The sequence below is a fragment of the Schistocerca nitens genome, chromosome 5 (assembly GCF_023898315.1).
Source record: "Schistocerca nitens isolate TAMUIC-IGC-003100 chromosome 5, iqSchNite1.1, whole genome shotgun sequence".
NCBI lineage: Eukaryota > Metazoa > Arthropoda > Insecta > Orthoptera > Acrididae > Schistocerca > Schistocerca nitens.
Window position 1 is genome coordinate 21485347 of NC_064618.1, and position 23420 is coordinate 21508766.

At 38.1% G+C, this 23420-nt stretch overlaps 1 protein-coding gene across 2 annotated transcripts in view; it reads right to left on the bottom strand.

Annotated features, from left to right (window-relative positions):
• LOC126259891 (probable ATP-dependent RNA helicase Dbp73D) overlaps positions 1-14010 on the bottom strand; it is a 164980-nt gene extending 150970 nt beyond the window's left edge. For both annotated transcript variants that reach the window (XM_049956968.1, XM_049956967.1), the window contains exon 1: positions 13773-14010. In XM_049956968.1, coding sequence (XP_049812925.1) covers positions 13773-13795 — 23 coding nt within the window. In that variant the 5' untranslated portion in view covers positions 13796-14010. The remainder of the gene's footprint in view (positions 1-13772) is intronic.
• Positions 14011-23420: the final 9410 nt, after the last annotated feature.

Consider the following 23420-nt stretch of genomic DNA (forward strand, 5'->3'; position numbering starts at 1 on the left):
GAATAACTACAATACAGAAACCTGCAATGAACAACCATGACAAAGAAACTGACAAGAAACTACAACAAAGTGTAAGAAATATATGCAACAATGAAAGTGAGAAGAAATAACTGCAACAAAGACAATAGAAATAAACACTGTAACACAAAGAAATTAGTACGAACCAACTTCAGTGAAAAAATACATTACCCTCGAAAGTTAAAAAAAAAAAGATTTTTTAAAATAAAACCTGTCCAACTTAAAAGTGGAAGCTCTCCTTTACACAGAATATAGTACTACATGGTACTAATCAACTTAAAAAAATCTAACTTTTCTGGATTGACATTTTTGAAAAAAAAGAAAAAAAAATAAAAATTCTGTAAATTATATAAAAAGAAATCAAAAGGCGACAGTAAAAGAACTTTGACAGATATGTCCATATACCATTGTAATCAAAAAGCAATTATCTTTCAAATTAAAAAAAACTAACAAAATCTCTAGAACTGTTACAGAGATACAACATTTAAAAATTTTTTCTGAAATTCACATCTTTAAAATGGTGTTCACAGTGTCATCTTTGGAGGCCTGTATCTCAGGGTGGGAATTTTTTTTTTTTGGAGAAAACAAAAAAAGAAAAGTGTTTCTTACTTACTCCTAAATTTTAACATACACTAAATTCAATAACATCCGAGACTATGAAGGTAAACCCCCCCCCCCCCCCTGCCTGAAGTAATATGGATTATGCCTGTAAGTGTTTTTACACTGTCAAGGATTACCTGAAATATTATGTAAAATTTGTTGACAATTATGCTGATGATTATCTGCGATGATTAAGAAACATTTTACAATATGTTCAATACCATAATGAAATATGATGTACAAACATTTAACATAGTAAAGTACATCTACATCTACATTCATACTCCGCAAGCCACCCAACGGTGTGTGTGTGTGTGGGGAGGGGGGGGGGAGGGGGGAAGGAGGAGGGGATTTCTGTTCCCTTAGTGGGCATGTCCCTGGTGATGGATAAAGGAAGGCTCTGCTGATTTACAGGGTAGGTGGGAAATAAAATAACACCCATGGACCAAAACAGGTATCAAAATCCAAAGGTGGCTTCTCCAGGTTGGGCAGCCTTTGGTCAGCGTCTGTTCTCCAGGTTAGAGGTGGCTGATTAAAACTTCCAGAGCTAACAATCATGGTTGCAAACCAGTGGGTCTAACAATAAGAGCCACCCCAAACATAATTTATCCACCATGGAAGAGTGCATTATGAAACAAATACCATGGTGGACAATCCACCACACCAAAGTGCTCAAGCAGACAATCGGATTCTGGGGAGTCTGCAGCATTACACAGAGATGAGTTCAAGAATTGGAACCTCTAGCAAGAAGAAGTATAGAAAATGCAGTTACATAGCTACTTTCAATGTAAATTCTCTTCTAAAAACCTGAAAATTAAAGCATCTTACAGACACCCTCAAGAATTGCAAAATTCTCGAAATAGCCATACAAGAAACTAGAGTCCTGTGTGACAGAAAATTTGTTTCTGGAGGCTTCAGAATACACAAAGGAAAGGTAGGCAAAAAAATTATGAATTGGCTTCGTAACAGACAAAAATTTTTTGGACTCTACAATCTGAAAAACACTCCACACTTACCTTCAAATCTGCTAACAAAGTGTACACCAATGTGAATGCATATGGCTCCATAAATGAAGGCAACTGAAAGGATAAAGCAAAGGTGGAACATTTTTGGGATCAACTCAATGATGATGATCAAAAAATTCCAGAAAAACACAATGTCCTACTTATGGTGGACGTCAGTGCCCAGGCAGGGAAGGAGAAGAAATGCAAAAATATTGTCAGAAACTGCCCAGGACATAACAGAACTAACCAAAATTGCCCCAGACTGATACAATTATGTCAAGCACTCAACATGTTCCTGAAATCCACAGCCTTCAAAAAGCTACCTCGGAAACAGAAAACACAGGACTCCTCAAACCCACACTTAGGTGCATCCCAATTTGATCACGTGGCATTCAAACGTATGTTCCATACGGAAATACAAAATGTCAAAGTCCTCAGAAGACCCAAGCTAGGTTCTGATTACCACCTTTCTGAAGTAAAACTCGAAATCATTCCCAGAAGGTAAAATGTAAAAAAAAAAAAAAAATCAAGAAAAAGACTAAGGAGTTTCCCCTCGCAACTGATGACATGCAAAAGCCAAACTGGGACAAAATAAAAGGAAGCCTACTAAGTAAAGCCGAAAAATTAGCTTTCATAACCAAAGCCAAATAAAGTGCCTGGTGGACAGAAGAATGTGACACACTCCTTGAAATAAGAAGAAAAGCATGGAAACAGTGGCAATAACAGAAAAATGAACATAACGGACAAAACTTCTTAAACATAAGAAAATTGGTGAGCAAAAATATCAAAAGCATAAAAAAGCCCAAGAAGACCAACTCCTCTTTCATATCAACACTTCATCAAAACCAACACAAGGAACTTTTATAAGACTTTTTAACAAAAAAACAAAAAAAAAAAAACAAAAAAAAAAAAAAACTCAAATACAGCCCTACAGCTCCGAGACAGAAATGGAAATATTGCACACACCAGGGATAAGTGCATAATATTGGCAGAATATTTCAGAAACTTTCTCAACTGTGAAAAACTCATTGAAAAATGGACTTTAAGACCTTAACCATGTTACCTATGAACAACTCTCTGCCGAGGAACTACAGACAGTCATTTCAAATCTCAAAAACTATAAATCTTGGGAGAAAACCAAATCACAGCTGTACTTCAGAAAAATGTCAGCAAAAGTGATACAGACTCTCTCCAAAATATCTGGATAAATGAAAGAATCTCAGATGAATGAAAGGCGGCTCTCACCCACTCACTCCATAAGAATGGGTCCAAAACTGACCCCAACAATTACAGAGGGATCTCACTCCCTAGATGTAATGTACAAAATATTCTCTATTGTCCTACTGTAACATGCTGAATCCCAATTAGAAGAGTACCAAGCGGGTTTCAGGAATGGAAGATCCTGCCCTGAACAAAACCTAAACCTCAAAAACATCATGGCACATAAAACAATCAAGAGCAAAATCATATGTTATCACTTTAACTGACTTTCAGAAAGCGTATGCCTCAACAGACTGGGAATCCATCTCCATACTAAAATAATTAAACCTAGACAGCAAAACCACAAACCTAATTAGGGATACTATTACAAACACATACACCAAAGTCAAATACATAGAACAACTATCCGAGCCTTTTGAGATAAAAACTGGTGTACGGCAAGGAGATGGTCTGTCCCCACTATTATATAATTGTGCCCTAGAAAAAGTAGTCAGCGAATGAAATACTAACATCCATAGTGGAATCCTAGTGGAAACAAAAAAAGGCATCAAAGTCAATTTACTAGTCTTTGCAGATGATATGCCCCTACTGCCAAGACCTGGGAAGAAGCCAAAGAATAGACTCTCGAACTACAAAAACAAGCTGAAAAGATATATCTCAAAATCTCCTTTTAAAAGACCAAGATAATGACAAATGTAAGAAACCACCAAACCGTATTATAGTGGGTGAACAAGAAATAGAGATGGTCAAAGAATTAAAATATCTTAAGAGAATGGATCAACTGGAATGTCTCCGAGAAAAAAGTAATGGAATCTGGAAGAAGCAAAGAAGAACCGGTCTTCCACCTCGCCAAAAACACATACAACAAAAAGTCCCTTTCACGGAATTATGAAAAATCCTTGGTCTCAGATTCCACGGCAACAAACTAATTCATAGGGAAAAATCTTTACCAAACTATCGAAAAAGTCTCACTGAAAGAATCCAAATAAATTAACAAAAGAAATTTGACTATTCTGCAGCAAAAAAACCCAACCAAATTGGTTTAAAGAATGGAGAAAGAGTCAAGAGAGTTCCAAATCACAGAAAATATGCTCATAGATAAAACTGCATATAAGGCAAGAAAGGTTCCAAGTCAAAATGAAAGCCAAACAAACAATCCAAAACTCTGAAGAAGAAAGAAAAGCAAAATCAGAACAAATGATACAATACTGGAGTAACAGAAAGGCACAGAACATTATAAATCAATTGATTTAACATACCCAAAGTATGGTAAAAGAAAGGTGTGTGTGTGTGTGTGTGTGTGTGTGTGTGTGTGTGTGTGTGTGTGTCAGCTATTTTCAGCAAAGGCCTTCTTGGCCGACAGCTTATATTGTGACAGACTTTTTGTTGTGCCTATCTGCAACTCAGCATCTCCGTTATATGGTGAATAGCAACTTTCCTTTTCATAACAAAGGAAGTAATATGTTGGTCTCTGATTCTCCAGGTACGCTGTCACGAAAGTTTGACTGCAAGGCTCACTCCACAGTGATGACAAAGCCAATCTTATGGTGCAAGGTTCATTCGATTTGAGTTTTCCTCAAGTACATGTGTGGTGAGGCAATGTGTTTGTTTGGAGTGCACAACTACACTGTCTTTTGCAATGTCTTTAGCACTCATACAAAAATTTTACAAAACAAGTGTGGATATAAGTTACAGGATAAAACAAGTAACACAATACTTTCTAGCCTAACATGGTGGTGGATGGTCCACAACTGCAGCAACTACAATGTCACACTATATACGGTAAAATCTCCAGTATCTAACCTGTACAAGACAGTGGCTTATCACCTTGCACGAGGGTCTTTCCTACGCAGCTTGAAAATAAATACATAAATAAATAAATAAATAAATAAATAAAAATGGAGATATTATCCTTCCTCACTTTCAGGAGGAATCTCATAATGGACTCCATCCACCAATCTGGATACAGTCTCTCAAGTCATATGCAGTTGAAAAGTTGAAAGAGGATTTGATTTAAGTATTTAGCAGAGAGAGAACCACACATAGCAGCCGCTATCGACAGGGGATCTCAAGTTGATTCCGTATTTCTAGATTTCCGGAAAGCTTTTGACACCGTTCCTCACAAGCGACTTCTAATCAAGCTGCGGGCCTACGGGGTATCGTCTCAGTTGTGTGACTGGATTCGTAATTTCCTGTCAGGGAGGTCGCAGTTCGTAGTAATAGACGGCAAATCATCGAGTAAAACTGAAGTGATATCAGGTGTTCCCAGGGAAGCGTCCTGGGACCTCTGCTGTTCCTGATCTATATAAATGACCTGGGTGACAATCTGAGCAGTTCTCTTAGGTTGTTCGCAGATGATGCTGTAATTTACCATCTAGTAAGGTCATCCGAAGACCAATATCAGTTGCAAAGCGATTTAGAAAAGATTGTTGTATGGTGTGGCAGGTGGCAGTTGACGCTAAATAACGAAAAGTGTGAGGTGATCCACATGAGTTCCAAAAGAAATCCGTTGGAATTCAATTACTCGATAAATAGTACAATTCTCAAGGCTGTCAATTCAACTAAATACCTAGGTGTCAAAATTATGAACAACTTCAGACCAAATAATAATATTGTGGGGAAGGCGAGCCAAAGGTTGCGTTTCATTGGCAGGACACTTAGGAGATGCAACAAGTCCACTAAAGAGACAGCTTACACTACACTCATTCGTCCTCTGTTAGAATATTGCTGCGCGGTGTGGGATCCTTACCAGTTGGGATTCACGGAGGACATTGAAAGGGTGCAAAAAAGGGCAGCTCGTTTTGTATTATCACGTAATAGGGGACAGAGTGAGGCAGATGTGATACGCGAGTTGGGATGGAAGTCATTAAAGCAAAGACGTTTTTGTCGCGGCGAGATCTATTTACGAAATTTCAGTCACCAACTTTCTCTTCCGAATGCGAAAATATTTTGTTGAGCCCAACCTACATAGGTAGGAATGATCATCTAAATAAAATAAGAGAAATCAGAGCTCGAACAGAAAGGTTTAGGTGTTCGTTTTTCCCGCGCGCTGTTCGGGAGTGGAATGGTAGAGAGATAGTATGATTGTGGTTCGATGAACCTTCTGCCAAGCACTTAAATGTGAATTGCAGAGTAGTCATGTAGATGTAGACCAAGAAGACTGTCTTACACACCAAATATAGACATGAAGGAATGGGAAGACAACTTTAGTAAGACACTGAACAAACGAGGATTCAAAACACCCACAAAGAAAGAGAAACAACATCAAACAAAGGAAAAAGACAATGTATGGGAACCTCTAAATGAAGAAGATGTAAAAGAAGTAATATATATAATGAACAGTGACAAGCAGTCCCTCTCAAAATATACCGAGGGTCTCACTGAAGCCTTCACTGACTGTAATTATCCTTCCATCCTTGTAGAAAAACAAATCTCCCGTGTTCTTTCCAGTCTCCCACCACCTCCCAAAGTCCCACAGTCCGGCCACAGGGGAGCATTCCCCTTGTAACTCTGTACTATATGGGACTGGAGCAACTGACTTACAATCTCCGCCAGGGTTTCGATTACCGCTCGTCATGCCCTGAAATGAGAAATGTCCTGCCCACTATCCTTCCCATCCCTCCTACCGTGGTATTCCGCCGTCCACCGAACCTACACAATATATTCGTCCATCCTTACACGACCCCTGCTCCCAATCCCTTACCTCATAGCTCATACCCCTGTAATAGACCTAAATGCAAGACCTGTCCCATACATCCTCCTACCACCATCTACTCCAGTTCTGTCACAAACATCACCTATCCCATCAAAGGCAGGGCTACCTGTGAAACCAGTCATGTGATTTACAAGCTAAGCTGCAACCTCTGTGCTGCATTCTATGTAGGCATGACAACCAACAAGCTGTCTGTCCGCATGAATGGCCACAGACAAACTGTGGTCAAGAAACAAGTGGACCACCCTGTAGCTGAACACACTGCCAAACATGATATCCTTTATCTTAATGACTGCTTCATAGCCTGTGCCATATGGATCTTTCCCACCAACACCAGCTTTTCTGAATTGCGTATGTGGGAACTTTCCCTGCAATACATCCTATGTTCCCGTAACTCTCCTGGCCTCAACCTTTGTTAGTCACTGTCCTCACCCATCCAGCCCCCTCCTCCCTGTTCCCATTCCAGCACTACATATCCGTCATTTCACCAGCACACTCAGTCTTTTAATTTCTTTTATTTCGCTCCTTTCCGCTGCTTACCCCCTCCGAACCTTTTCACCTGCCCTCCGTCTAAACTGCAACACTTGACTGTCCGCCACTCCCACCATACTATCCCTCCCCTTCCTGCCCCAGCCTCCTCCTTACCCCCACTCAGTCGCCACTCCCATCATGCACTGGTGCTGCTGTTCGCAGTGTGGTCTCAGCTCTCTGAGAATGCTGATGTGTGTGCAAGTTGTTTTTATATATATATGTGTGTGTGCGTGTGCGCGCGCATGCGTGTGTGTCTCCTGCTGACAAATGCCTTAATGGCCAAAAGCTTTAATTGTGTGAATCTTTTTATTCTGCCTACCGCAAATCAGCATCTCTGCTATATGGTGAGTAGCTACTTTTCTTCTCTGGTATTGTTACATTCCATCCTGGTTTTTCCATTGTTTGAACATATAAAAGATGTGACGAGGCGCTCCAATGTTCAACAACTCTCTATTCAACAAATGCCTTGAAGTTGGAAGAATTCCGACCCAATGGAGACACTCGATAATAAAAATTCCCTACAAAGGTACAGGAGACCCAACGGACACAAACAAGTACAGAGGCATAGCCCTAGAAAATACTCAGTTCAAGATGTTTCCAAAGATAATTACACAAAAAATCAAAGCCTTTGTGGACAGTCACCTTCCAGAACCACAAATGGGCTCCAGATCTGGAAGATCAACACTTACGGCAGTCAGGCTTCTTCTAAACAACATCGACGAAGCGCTACAAAAGAAACAAATGTTCTACACAGTGTTCATAGACTTTACCAAAGCCTTTGCCCTGCTGGAAAGAGATCTCATAGTCCAAAAACTGGGAAACACAATGGGAGAAGATAGTGTACGGGCAAGAATGATCAAGTCAATCCTCGAATACAACTAATCACAATATCAGACAACCTCTCTTGTTCGAACCTCATTTTGCAGTCCAACAGAGTCTTACATGGTGACCCAATGAGCCCTTTGCTGTACATTCTTGCCACTGAAGAAGTACTGCGAATTGAAGAAAATGAAGAAGATGTACACATATATGCATACGCTGATGACCTAGCTGTAGGATCATCAGATATACAGAAGCTGCAGAAAATTGTTGAGAAAATAGATAAATGGTTCAGTGAACACAAACTACACATAACAAAGACAGAAATGGGGATTTTCAGAAAAGGAGGCAAAATACCCATGAATGCAGAAATCAACATCAGAGGACCAAACATAAAAATCTCATCAGACTTTAAATACCTAGGGGTGACATTGCAACCAACAGCCAAATGCTTCACAAAACATGCAGCCCACGCAATAATAGCAATACCGGACATCAAAAATATCCACCTACTCAATCTAGAAATGGCCATGAAATTATTCAACACAAAAATCTTGCCAATCCTGGCCTATGGGATGGAGGTTATATGGGACCACCTGACAAAAAAATCTAGAAACACTAGAAAAGGTAAAATCAACTTATCTAAAAAGAGCACTAGGTCTCTCAAAGTCAACAAGATCTAGACTAGTATACCTGCTAGTGAGAGAGACATTCCTAATTGAAGACATCAGACTTCCATACACGATGCCACACACCAGGGCTTCCAGAAATCAACTGAAGATCATGGAAAATAAATGAGAAAAAGTATGGCCGGAGTTCTATGGAACCGAAGCAATGACGAACTGCTCATGGACAGCATCAAACTTTGACATGTTGTAACTAGATTATCTATTCACGTCTTTCATCATCTAATTTGCAAAAACAAAACTTATCACGACCCAACCACAACACGTGTGTGTGAACTGTGTAATGAAGCCTGTGAACGATATCACATAGAACTGTGCAGTAAAAGAGTGAAATCTATAAATGAATATACAAAAATGTAAATGTTAAGCAAAGTAAATGTATTTGGCTACAATTTTACTAAATAAAAAATTTAACTATTCAAACAGCCGCTGCAACATGTAACACATAATAGCATTTGGTCCATGGCTAGCTATCAGTAATTTATTTGCACAAGGAGAATTTTACAATTTGGCGTCACTGGAAATGTCCAATTCCAACTGTTAATTTTTCTTTTTCATTTTTTTTTTTTTTGTTGGGTGGGTGGGGGGGAGTGGGGGCAGGTGGATATTCTGATAGTTATTTCAGTGTTTTGTGGGGTTGTAGTAAGAGGGAACTAGTAGGGCTCACTGAGGAATATACTGAGGACTGCAGCACCGTTATGTCAGATGAGTTTTCATTGTACAGGGGTTATTAACACTTAGTAGTTAACCATGGTATTCAGTTAAATATTATGACACTGGGGCTTGCACTAATACCATAAGGAGATTTGGGGGAGGGGCCAATAAAATCTGTTATAGGGAGGGGAAAAGGTGCTCTTCCAACCTGCAACCTCATTTAGATGAGTATTGCTGGCAAAAGAGCATCACCGAGATTTTTTATGCTTGTCATATTTGAGAGCTGCGGGAGAGGACGTGTAGGCTAAGGTTGGTGAGTTGAGTGGGTTGGGTTTTGAGGGGGAAAGTGACATTGTGGGTATTGTTCGTGAGGTTGATGGGACAAGTAATGGATGTGTGTGTGTGTGTGTGTGTGTGTGTGTGTGTGTGTGTGTGTGTGTGTGTGTGCGCACGCGTGTCACATAACATGGCTGTAGGTAGCACTATGTTCCCACACAAAAAGGTTCATAAAGCAACATGGTGTAGCCCTGGTCAGCGTACCTTCAACCAAATTGATCATGTAATTATTGATGGCAGGCATTCCTCAAACTTACTAGATGTATGAACTTACAGAGGAGTTAATGTAGATTCAGACCACTACATTGTAATTGCGAAACTAAGAGCTCGAATATCCAATGCAAGAAAAGTCAAAGTATATGGTATCGAAGTTAAAAAATGAAGACACTAAAATGTACTCTCAGAGGGTTGCTGAGAATCTTGCATTATACACCCCTAGTGTAAGTGATAACCTGTATCAGGAATGGAATGCTTGCAGGGATGCAGTCATTAAAGCAGCAGAAGTAGTGCAGGGAAAGAAGGAAAACAACAGAGGAATTCCTGGTTTCATGAAGAATATAGGAGAATAAGTCAGGAGAAAAAACTGGCATACAGGAAAATGCTTGAGAAATCATATATTCATTTAGCAGTAAGAAATTATCAAGATAAAAGGAAAGAAGAGAAGAAACTGCATTGGAGAAAGAAAAGGGAATGGGAAAGTAAGCAGATTGAAGAACTGGAGACAATTGGAAAAACAAATGATGTTAGAAAACTTTATCAGAAAATTAATAGTGAAAGAAGAGCATTTAAGCCGCACATCAACCTGTGTAAAAGTAAAAATGGCACACTACTAACCAATGGCCAAGAGTACTGGAGCGTTGGGTACAGTATTTTAGTGAACTGTTGGATGCTTCAGAGACCCCTAATAAAGATATCCCAGTCGCTCCAGAAGATGATGACATAGTACCTCCCCCTTCCCAAGGAGAAGTGAACAAAGCAATTGCCCGATTGAAGAACAATAAAGCACCAGGGACTGACAATATAACATCTGAACCAAGGAGTTGAGCTAAATCGTAGGATCTACAAGACTGTGTGCCTCAACTGAGACAAGGCAGAGTTATCAGAAGAATGGAATGTAGGGATAGTGTGTGTGGTGCAAAAGAAAGGAGATCTATTTGAATGCAGCAACTACAGAGGCGTAACACTTTTAAATATTATATATAAAGTACTATCAAATATCCTGTTTAGTAGACTTTCACCTATAGCAGAAGATATTATTGGAAGCTGTCAATGCGGGTTCGGACCAGGAAAGGCAACTGTAAACCGGTATTTACTCTCCGACAAATAGTAGAAAAGACCAATGAATTCAATGTTAGTGTGCACCACCTTTTCATTGACACTAAATGTGCATGTGACACAATAAACCGGGGCAAACTTTATCAGGCAATGTGGGGATTTTTAGTGCCTGGAAAATTGGTGCGTTTAATAGAGGTCACCCTAAAGTATCCTCAGTGTACCGTGCGAGTGCAGTCAAGACTATCACCTCATTTTCCCGCTCGAACTGGACTAAGGCAAGGAGATTGGCTTTCTTGCCTACTTTTCAACCTGGTGCTTGAAAAAGTGGTATGTGAATCGGGTATCCAGACAAGAGGCACTATCTACTGTAAGTCTACAATTGCTGGGATATGCAGATGACTTGGATTTAATGAGCAGAACAGAGATCAGCTCTAAAACTGAGTGCAGAGAAGATGGGCCTGTGAATTAATGAAGGAAAGACGAAGTATATGTATAATGGCACTAACAAACCCCTACAACCCTCAAAAACCTTGAGGGGATGACATTTGAGCAAGTGGAATGTTTCACCTATCTGGGCTCACAGATAAAAGCAAATCGCACCACCTTTATTGAAATTATGGTTCGCATAAGTGCTTCTAACCGATGCTACTCTGGAATGGACTAAGTGCCGACTTTACAAAAATGTTGATATGCCAAGTACTTACTTATGGCTCAGAAACATGGACAATTACAAAACAGGGTGTAAACAAACTGAGATCATATGAAAGAAGCAACTGAGGGGGATTTTTGGACCTGTATATGAAAATGGAATCTGGAGAAGGCGAAGAAATGATGAACTTTACGACTGCTGCAAGGAGGATGATGTGGTGAAGTTCATAAGGCTGTGCAGACTGAGATGGGCTGGACATGAAATGCGACTCAATGAGACAGATCCCGCAAGGAAAGCCTGTTGCAGTGAACCCCTGGAGGAGAGAGCAAGAGGACGGCCTAGGTCGAGATGGAGTGACGAGGTTGGAGTGGACGCTGCCAGAGTCGGTTGACGTAACGGGAGGTCCATGGCAAAGTCGAGCGAGGAATGGCAGAAAATTAATGAGGAGGCGAAGTCCCATCCCGGGATGTAGTGCCAATGGAAGAAGAAGATGTAGGTTTGTGAAGTTTATAGTTGTGATTTTTTTTGTGTGGTTTGTTGGTGGGCATTGAGGGCTGCATTTCAGCTATATAGGTTGACTGACATGGATGATTCCTGTTGGTTTTGTGGCTCTGTCATTATTTCATAAGCTGAGATTTTTTTTACAATATTTGTTTTTGGATGGTGGGGTGTTTTGTATTGTTGTATAGTTAGCTTGTCTCTGGCCTAAACCCCTATCTTCACACAGCTGTCCCATTAGTTTCATTTTATTATTGGAGTGAGAATTCTTGTGTCATTTTTATTTTTGTTTGTGTTTGTTGACGTGTGTACATACTGATGTAACTGGCACTATATTGTATATGCTGGAAGAAGGTGTTTCCACCATATTGATGATCAAGGATCAAAGCAGATGGGTGGAATCGGATGCTTCCCCAGTGCCTCTATAATGATGTATAAGATCAGTCAGCTTAATACAAGGAAAAATACAAGTCATATACACACAAGTGTTTAATGGTCAGCATTAATCTTGTTGAAGGGACAATTCCAGCATTTGTCTGAAATGATTTGGGAAAACCACAGATAACATAAATTAGGATGGGTGAGCAGATCAATAGCCTTGATCCTCCCAAACATGACACCAGTGTGTTAACAAATGTCTCGCCTCATACAACTGAACCCAATGTACAGTTCTGTTAACATGGTCTGTTCAATAATTTAATTACCAGTACTTGCACTTGGTTCAGAGACCATGTTGAACTGCATGGGCTCCTATACCTCCTGTATAACATAAGTTCAAAGGATGGAGGAAGGCAATGGCACACTATCTCCAGGAAAACCATGTCTAGTAAAGCATTCTGGAGTTCAAACCAATCTGCAGACTCATGGCAGCCTTCCTTACTTTACCATGTACACTTTAACAAAATACAGGATCTGTAAGACAGCAGTTAGTCTGATACAGGATCTGGGGCACAGAGACACCTCTGTGACACTCTTATCCAAAATAAATCTCTCATTGTGTTCTCTCTGGATATAGGACATATATACACATCACTTCTTTTTTTGTAAATCATCAGGGTGGCACACTAAATGTTATAAAATACATAACTGCAACACAAGAAATAAACACAATTACTAAAGACTAAAAATAAAAGTAACATCATAGTCCATACTCAAGTGCATTAATGAGGGTACAATAAATTGCGAGTATCCATTAAAAGCACATAATGTACTAGGCATGCATTTGAAACAAAATTAAAAATCATTCCTCGGAGGCTCTAAACAAATGTCTGTATACACTGACAGAATCCTATGCTCCTTAAAGTCCCTGCTCTGGACTGTAAAAGCAAATTTTACTCGATAGCAACAGCTGCAATCTACTGTAGCATGCAGATCTTTGCAAACAGTAAAAAGAAGCAACAACATTAGCTGTAGGGATATAAACATTTATAAACTGAAAAACACCGTTATATGCAGTCTATACTTCTTCAAAACTCTTGTCTATATTATAACTTTTATAGATAAATATGTTTTAAATTTTCGTACACAAATACATGTATTAATTCTGCACATAATCTGATGCTTGCAAAGGTCATCATTTGATGGTTATAGGCTACAAGAAACGTTATTAAATGAAAATAAAGTGCTCTGAACAGTACAACAACAAGGTACGGCGAGTACAGATAAAAACGCATTATTGCGCAATAGGTAAAGAGCTTCAATATATCCTACAAGCTACAACACTCGGCTACTTTTACATTATAATATGAAAAACGAATATGTAACATTACCTATTGATGACAAACATGTCCATGCTGTAGTTTTCTTAAGTATTTCTTTTATCTTTCAAGTTGGATACATTACGTTTTATTCGTAGATTAATTACGTTAATCTACCACACAAAAAACTTCATTCGTCAATTACCATCACGATAAAAAAAATTATTCATCCTGACATCCCAACAACCTGTATTCACCGGCACTTCAATTTCAAAACAACACGGTCTAGAACAACACCCCGGTATCAGAGTTCAATGATTATACACACTGTTTACCAAAGATTCTCATCGAACAAGACACAGGTCGGACGGGAGTGTCTCGCGCCAGTAAAACGTTATGTTATGTTATGTGTTATGTGTTTTATTCATCTCATTACATACAATTTTCAAATCATTTGATTTGATGTACAGGAGACATGTCAAGGTTTACAAAAGAAACTTTTTTCACTTTTTTTAAGAGAAATACAAAAGTTTACATTATATTTTACATTTCTAAGTTACAGCTACACATGTACATAATATAATAAATGTATTACAATCCCTGTGTTCAGATTGTGAAGCTGTCCTCAATGAATTCATCGACAGAATAATAACACTTTTCCACCAGGAGAGTAAAGAGCAATCTTTTCAGTGAACCAATCTCCATTTTAAATATATTACTGCCTTTTATTTTATTGAAAATTTTTAACCCCATATACTCTGGCGTTTGGGCATAAAGTTTTAAACGATGTGTTGGAAGTTTGAAGTTACCTCTGTGGCGAGTGCTGTAGTTGTGGTCAAAACGGAAATTGTCTAGTGTATGTTGATTTCTATATAGGAACACCACCATCTCATATATGTAAAGTGAGGGGATAGATAGTACTTTTAAATTTTTTAACAGTGGTCGACAGGATTCCCGTTTTTTTGCAACACACATGTTTCTAATTACTTTCTTTTGTAATACTAGGAGCCTAGTGACATTTGCTGAATTTCCCCAGAAGATTATGCCATAACGAATAACTGACTCAAAGTAGCAGTGATAAACTATCTTTCTGGTATCCATGTTTGTGGCACCTGACAAAATACACATTGCAAATGCTAAGTTGTTCAGTTTATTTGATAAGTAATCTATGTGTACCTTCCAATTTAAATTTTTGTCAAGATTTAGGCCTAAGAACTTCACGTGGTTTGCTTCTGTGATATCCTGATCATTGCAAGTTATCTTTATTTCACTCCTTTCTACTGATTTAGCTTCAAATTGCATCATTTTGGTTTTAGTTACATTTAGTTTTAGTCCATTTTGATAGAACCAAGATTCAAGTTTTTCTAAAGTATTTTTGGCTTTTTCTGGAATATTTTCAGATACCTCATTTTCAATTAGAACTGATGTATCATCAGCAAATAAGACTGAATGAACATCAATAGCAAGTGGTAGGTCATTTACATAAAAAAGAAACAGATAGGGACCCAATATCGAACCTTGTGGGACTCCTTGTGGAACTGTTTTCCAGTCTGATGAATAATTGGTTCCATTTGAAGTTAAAATTACTCTTTGTTTCCTACCTGACAGGTACGAGCTAAACCATTTTAAAGCAGTGTCTCTGATTCCATACATCTGTAATTTGTGGAGGAGTAATGCATGGTTCACTGAATCAAAAGCTTTAGTCAGATCACAGAATATACCTGTGACCTTTCTACCTTTATCTAACGTGGAGCATATTTTTTGGATAAACTCATTTATAGCATTCGCAGTGCTTTTACCCTGTTGGAATCCGAACTGGTTTTTAAAAATTATATCATTTACAGTAAGAAATTTATTAATTTGTTTTGCTGCAATCTTTTCAAACACTTTAGAGAAGACCGGCAAGAGAGAGATAGGGCGGTAATTCCCCATATCTTCTGTCGATCCTTTCTTGAATAGAGGTTTGATCTCACCATATTTCAATACCTCTGGAAAGCATCCCTGTTCATAAGATTGATTTATAATAGTTGACAGTGGTTGGGAAATAATATCGTACACATACTTGATTACAGATGTTGTTATTTCATCTCACCCATGTGAGGTTTTGTTTTTTAGAGACAATATTTCCTTTTCCACATCCCTTTGGGTTATTTTTTCAAATTGTTTAAAAGATGTGTTCTGGCTGTTTTCCAAATTTGTGATGCCCTGATAGAATGTCATATCCACATCCGATCTTACTACATTTAGGAAGAATTCATTGAAACAACTTGACATCTTAACAGGGTTTACTATAATTTCATTTTCATGTCTAATTTTCAAAATCTCATGAATTTTTACTTTGGCTCCTAGTTCAGACTGAACAACTGACCACACTGCTTTTGTCTTATTTCTGTGTTCTCGTATGAATTTATTATTTGCCATTTTTTTTAGCTGCCGCTACAACTTTCCTAAATACAGCTTTATACTGTTTGACATAAATAACAAAATCTGGATTTCTGTTTGATTTTAACTCATTGTGGAGCTCTCTCTTTCTGGCACTAGAGATCTTTATTCCTGTTGTAATCCATTTGAGTTTACCATTAACCTTCTTTTGCTTATATCTACGAGGAAATGATTCATTAAATACCTCTAAGAAACAATTTAAGAATTTGTCATAGTTTATCGAGCTTGAACTATTGTAGTCTACAGGCCAGCTTATTATACTTAATTTACTGCGGAATAAATCCATTTTACTTTTACTGAGATCCCTTTTTATACACACTTCTGGAGGCTTTAGGTTATTTGCTTTTGGGAGCTCAATAAACAGAGCTGAGTGATCTGAAATACCCAAGTCTAAGCAATATTTGTGCTTATTTCCACTGTCAAATATGTAGTTAGTAATAATATTATCAATGCAGGTCACTGATCTGCTGTTTTCCCTAGTGCTTTCAGAAAAATTTAGCTTGAAACCAGATTTCTGAATTAAGTCACGAAATTTTGTGGAATCATTGCTTTCAACTAAGACATTTAAGTTGAAGTCTGCTGCTATAACAACTTTTTTCTTACTTTCTTTCTGGAGTTTTTCCAGGAGGCATTCAAATTTGGTTAAAAACACTTTTGTTACCGCACATCCAGGAATCCTGTAGATTGCTATAACCAATGTATTCAGATCACTCAGCTCTACAGAGCAACTTTCAAACACGCTCTCTTCATTTAAATAATTAAAACTATCTCTTACTGTATAACTTATGGAAGAATTGACAAGAATGCAGGAGCCTCCACGAGATTTGCTTATTCTACAAAAGCTAGCAGCTACCTTAAAATTATTAATACTATTTAGTACTTTTTATACTATCTTCTGTTAACCAGTGTTCATTTAGGCAGATTATTTTAATATTTACGGATTCTGAGAGCAGAATTTTTAGTTCGTCGATTTTTGAGAATTTACGATTTGGTAGTTCTGCCCCTAAGCCATTTATATTCAAGTGCATCAATAGATCGTTTTTGCTTTTAGTTATTTCACGTGCATCCTTTCTTTGGTACCTAAACTTTTTATTTTCAGTTTGAATTGTTTCTTTGTCACCCCTATCACAATGAATTAGTTTCCCTTGCTTCTTAGGACTTTACACACGTCTATGAACATTTTACTAAGGTTCACAGAGCCTAATCTATTCAAGTGCAGGCCGTCTTTTCCCAGACACTTGCAGTTTAAGAATTTGTTTGGGTCAATGAATACTGCACCGAGTATGTTGCACTGTTCCCTAATGCCGGTATTTATCCTGTTGATGTAAGTATCACTTACCGATCTTCGATGAATGATTCCACTAATTACCAGCCTGGATGTTGGGTATACAGTTTTCGCCGATCTAATCAGATTCCGCGTTTCATTCACGATTTCTTCCTCACTGTTACTGCGGATGGAGTTTGTGCCCACGTGGATTAAGACACCTCTGTAATCGTCGGTACTTACAGTTTTGTTACCAGTTTCGTCCGTGTTTCTTTTCGTGGACAATACATTCTTAAAATGTTTGTTGAGTTGATGCGATCGGATTCCAGGTCGAACATCGACCTTGCAGTCCGGCACAATAACATTTTTTAATATAGAATCACCTATTAACAGAAAATCGTTTTTGTCATCTTCTTTGTTCGTTGCACTTTTACGTTTGTCCTTCTTATTATAGGAAACTGTTTTCCATTTATACTTATCACTTGTTTCACTGACAGAGTTCTCTGTGGTATTATTAGCCGTATTACACAAATGCGGATGTTTGCCACTTTGTTCAGTAATGGGTTGATTTCTACACACGCAGGATTTTCTTTCAATAACCAGTTCAGAATTTTCTTGTTTCAATGCTAAAATTTCCGCCTTCAGCGCTTCAATGTCACTTTGAAGCAATTTAATAATTTCTTCTTTTGAATTCACGGTACTTACGAGTTCGGCCGTCTCACTACGCAAACAGTGTGGGCACGACCATGGAAACTCGTCTTTTATGAGTTTTAAATTCACTTTCGCACATTTTTCATGAAACCAGTAGTTACACTTCACACAAAAGATGCCTTTCATGACGCGTTTCGAACATGCCCTACACGATGAACTATTTAATTTAACCTTTTTTGAGGACTGAGATGTGTCACAACACTCTTCTATCGGCGCCATCTTGGAGATACACTGTCTGAGTTCACGTTTCGAAGCGAAAATGTATATCATGTGATTACACCCACCCAGTTTCAGAGAACAGCTGGCTGTGGGTGTCTGGTGGTTGATTGGTTGATTTGGGGGAGGGGACCTGACAGCGAGGTCATAGGTCCCACGGGATTAGGAAAGAATGGGGAAGAAAGTCGGCAGTGCCATTTCAAAGAAACCATCCCGGCATTTGTCTGAAGCGACTTAGAGAAATCACAGAAAACCTAAATCATGATAACTGGACGGTGGTTTGAACCGTCGCTCGAACCCAGTGTGTTAACTACAGTACCACCTCGCTCGGTGTGTGTCTGCCATTCTGAAAGTAGTTGCTAAGACGTGTTCTACGCTTGTCTACTCCCATATCGCTTGCTTATTCTTATTTTACTTTCCTTTTTTGTAATTTTTTTGTTTCTGTTAATTTATATTTGCTGCTGAAATTAGTTTTTTTGTATAGTTTATGCTACTGAAGTGGCGAACACAGTAAGCAGTTTCAAAATGATGTAGGTTGCGGTAGTTACTCGGAGATGAAAACGCTTGCACGGGATAGGCAGTGTAGAGAGCTGCATCAAACTAGTCTGTGGACTGAAGATCACTACAACATTGTTATGGTGATGATTATACTTAAATAGTTTGCTATTTCTTGCCCATTATGTTAGTCTAGGAAAAGAAAAAAAAGAAGAAGAAACAATGAGACTCTCCATAAACTAAAATGCACAGTAAAAGTATAGAATACAGACTACCTCAATTCTTAAACAGAAGCTTACAGGAGTTTCTAGGTTTATGTCCTTTATCATTCTAGTAGTCTTTTTGTGTATTCTGAACGCTTAGCCCTTGCCAAATCATCCCAGAATATGACATTCTATTTAGGGTGTGGAAGAAAATAGGCATAATAGCTACTCTTAATTGTTTTTTCACCTTACATCATTATTTTAAATAACTCTGAAGCTAATGCTAAGTACGTTTTCCATTACACCCTCAATGACAGAGTTGATAAGTATGCTCTATCAGATGGCTGTTCATACACCTAGATCTCAGACTGACATTGTAGACACACATTCAGCAGGTGGAACCTGTATAGCAAGCTATTAAATCTGGTTTCATCATTCACAAATTAGGAACCATTGCAAGTGAAAAACAGTTGCTTCATGCTACACTTTCTTCTGTTAATATTTTCTTCTTTCTGTTAGTCTCTGTGGATACTGTTTTATACACTAACAGTTTTTCTGTGCGAAAAGAAAACAAATAGAGCTATCAAAGGAATATTGAATATGTGACTGAATCATAAAGGTCACCCTTCTTAGCAATGACTTACAACATTAATTGTATTATCATTGTACACTAAAAAATGTCTATTCCAAAAGCAAATTAAAGTCGGGTTATTCGTTATCACAAAGATCTAATGTACACAGACATGACCCTAAAGTTGGTAGTAACCTAGATTTCGCTGTTAGTTAGAATAAATTTCAATACTTCTAACTTTACTGAGGTGGCTGTTGATGAAATTACTTTAACAGTAATACAGACGCTCTAGTATGATAAAAAAAATTATTATTATTTTAGGTTAAATATATTTCAATTCTTTCAATTTAAATCTGTGTTTCATACTAGAATGTCGTGTTCCCAGTTTGGCACAGCTTTGCCATAGGAGACACGAAAGCGGTCGAAGATGTCCGTCTTCTGGTCGGCTCCTGATCGTTGTCAGAAGGAGACTATTTTTTGAGTACGCAAAGACTTCTATTATTTGGAAAAGAACAACCCGGATTTCTTTATGTAATCAGTATGAATTTTATTATTACCTAAGGGACCTTTAACAATGAACAGTAAGAAAAAATGCATTTGCAAATGAAATCATTCATAAATGGGGCAGCTATGAGTTGTATAGAAGACAAGGAGCGGCCTTCTGTCTACGACCAGGATGCCGCAGTATTCTCTGCTGTAGTAAAAGCTGTTTGACATTCATAAAAATAATATGGCATGGAGATTAAAAAAGTATAAAGAAAAAAAAAACGGAATAAGAAGTCTGGTAAACACTAAATATATTCAAACAATTCTCACTAGTAAATTAGGGCTTGTTTATAAACAATATAACTTACATAAGTACTTTTTTTAACAGTATGGTGCGATCAGATTTCAGCCTGTCCTGTGCTGTTTCCTATGTTCGCGTTTTTTGTCACAAATTACAGTCACTTTTCTCCTTCGTTGAAGACAATTCTTGCACTGTTCAACACCTCCGATAACAATAGCTTGCCGAGTTACAGTTTCGAACATAAATTACTTGAATGTTATTAATTAATAATGTTGTCTGCACGCTGGCAAGACCGCTCACTTTTTTAGCTTAAAGTCGACTTCCTTTACGTGTTCACGTCACAAGCGGAAGTACATTAAAAAATCTGAAGATCTACAAAAGCTTTTTACTGTCATCTTTTATTTAGATCGAAGCGGAACGTCGTTCAGCTTCTGTTAAAATGTTTCTTTGACTGCGCAATCGATGTATTAGCGTCCGCGCTAGATGCGCATCTTTACAGTAATGTTAATTATACAAAACAAATGTCTTTCAAAGGGTACTCAAAGCTTTCATTGGACGGAAATACCAATAATATTACATCGCTTCCCGAGTGAGGAGTAATGAGTCTGAAAGATCGTTACGACTCACGCGCAGTCGTAATATTATTGGATTCACGTACTTAGTGAATGAAGTATTTGAGGATCTCTCCTTGTAGGGAGCAAAACAAACATAACATAAGGCACATAGAATTATATACGTTTCACACTAAGTCGTCAAAGCTACTCACAGTTGCTTAATCATTAACAAACTTGGTTGTAGCATGATGCCATCATAAGTGTTCAAGGATTTAACATAGGTTCTTTCTTTTTTTCTTTTTCTCAAGAATTACTCTCATTCAGTCAATTGAAAGATTGAAATACTAACATAGATACAAGTACAAATTAAATACACATACAGATACAAATATACATAAATATTGACAATAAGAAAAAAAAAATTCTATTACAGTATTGGTGCATTTCCGCCAATTTTGAACAGAACACAAAAATTTATCAGTCTTTCTCGTAGCGACGTCACTCTTCACTTTGTAGTTGGGAGTATTTCCCATGAACTCGGGTCATTTTCACAGGGGAATTCTTTCATCACTTTTCACTTTTCACTGCACTAAAACTGGGGATCACCTTTTCACATTCTGGTGGAAAACACTGGGAATTTCACTATGTGAAGGGGGAAGTGATATTTCTTGACTCGACGATCCATCGGGTCATGTCGGGAATCAGGAAAGTTGATGACTGGTTCAATGACGAATGAGTCAGTTTGGTGGCTGTCTTAATCTCATTCCAATTCATGTTTCAGCACATGAAAATACAGAAAAAAATCTGTATTAGGACTTGCTCATTAACTAGCATCTTAATCTAAGGGAATATAGAGTAAGAATTTAAGACAATAAAAATTACTACATAGACTATGTACATATACATTGTATATTATTCATATTTTGTGTCTAGGTTTTATATTCTTTCGTTAGCAAATATTAGCAAAACACGTTTCGTCTTGTACAGGTCTTTCTTAAGCAATGTATTTAGCAATATTGCCGTAGCAATTTCTATAGTTAAGGAAAAGTCATCATTAGTATCCTTTAAATGTAAATATAGTAAAATCGTGCGTAGTTTATCAACGTTTTATTATTTTTATGTCCATTTTCATCTCAAATCTGGAGCACGCTCGCACCCGTTATGGAGAGGAATGCTTATTGTTGAGTACGGGCCGGCGAGCAGTCATTGAATGTTGCCACAGTGCTTCACGGTCACGTGGTAACGAACTGGCGGTTTAACAGCGTTGGCAGTCCACGTCCTGCACGAGGCAGATAGTTCTGTGGTTGCCAACCTTTCTTTTAACTTGTGCACTTCGTTGAATCGTGGGTACTGGAGCAGCTCGTCAAGGCGACATGGTCAACCTGGACGGTAAATTGACTGCACCAGCGACGAAGAACAGTCATCGATGAAAATGACTACTGTCACCTATTGCAGTAAGTACAATAGCTTGTCTATCCTTTGACTGATAGTCACTGTATCGTCGTTGCAACGTGAGAATACTTGTAATGCTACTTCACACGCGGAACATCACTCGTGTCCATAAGTTTATCACAGTTCTGATTCACCCAAGAGATAACTAGTTTCTCGTGCCCATACATGTGTCAAATTACTATTTTACACACGTGTCCATCATTTTGTCACAGAGTCACACGCAGCAATCCATACGTGTCCATATAGGTCTCTCTATACCACAGATTAGCACAGGTAATGCTAAAATTACTTATCATGAAAGGATCATTTACAAAATATACCTGGTTTTTTTTTTACTGTCCAAGACGTAACGAAAAACGTGTTTGCTATTCTGAATGGTGCTTCTGAAGCACGTTAGATTTTATATATATTTTAAATCTGATTTTTTTTCTTATTGTTCTATAACAGCCCCCCTTTTTTTTGTTCATTTATTCGGTTACATCAATAATCAGTAAATATACCCACTTTGGCGTGCCGAACAGTTCACGTTCAAAACTTCGTCTAACAGAAATCGGGAAAATTATTCCTATTTCCTGGGATGCTTTTGCTCACAGCAAATCAGATTTACATCACGTTCCAATAAGTAACCGCAGATACGCATTAACCGAGCCACGATCGTCAATACACACAATATACACACGTCAAGTCTTTTGAACCAATTTCGAAATTTCTTCCCCTACCGGGTAGGGTAGAAAGGTAAGAACGCTAAAGAAGAAAACTACAATAGGATAGTGCAAGGAAATGAAAGATACGAAGATAGATAATAGGTGAAATAATCAGTTGAGCAAATTCATTCTTGGGCTCCACTGTTTTTAGTGTCATCCTCGTGGGATAACTTGACTTCAGTATTAAAATGTCGCACAAATCCGCTTCTAAAGCATCTTCATATATATCTCAAAATCACGGCATGCGGACATAGCAGAAGAATATAAGCAGATTATCTCAGTCCTCAACTAGGTATCTTAATATCGAAGGGTTCTGTATAA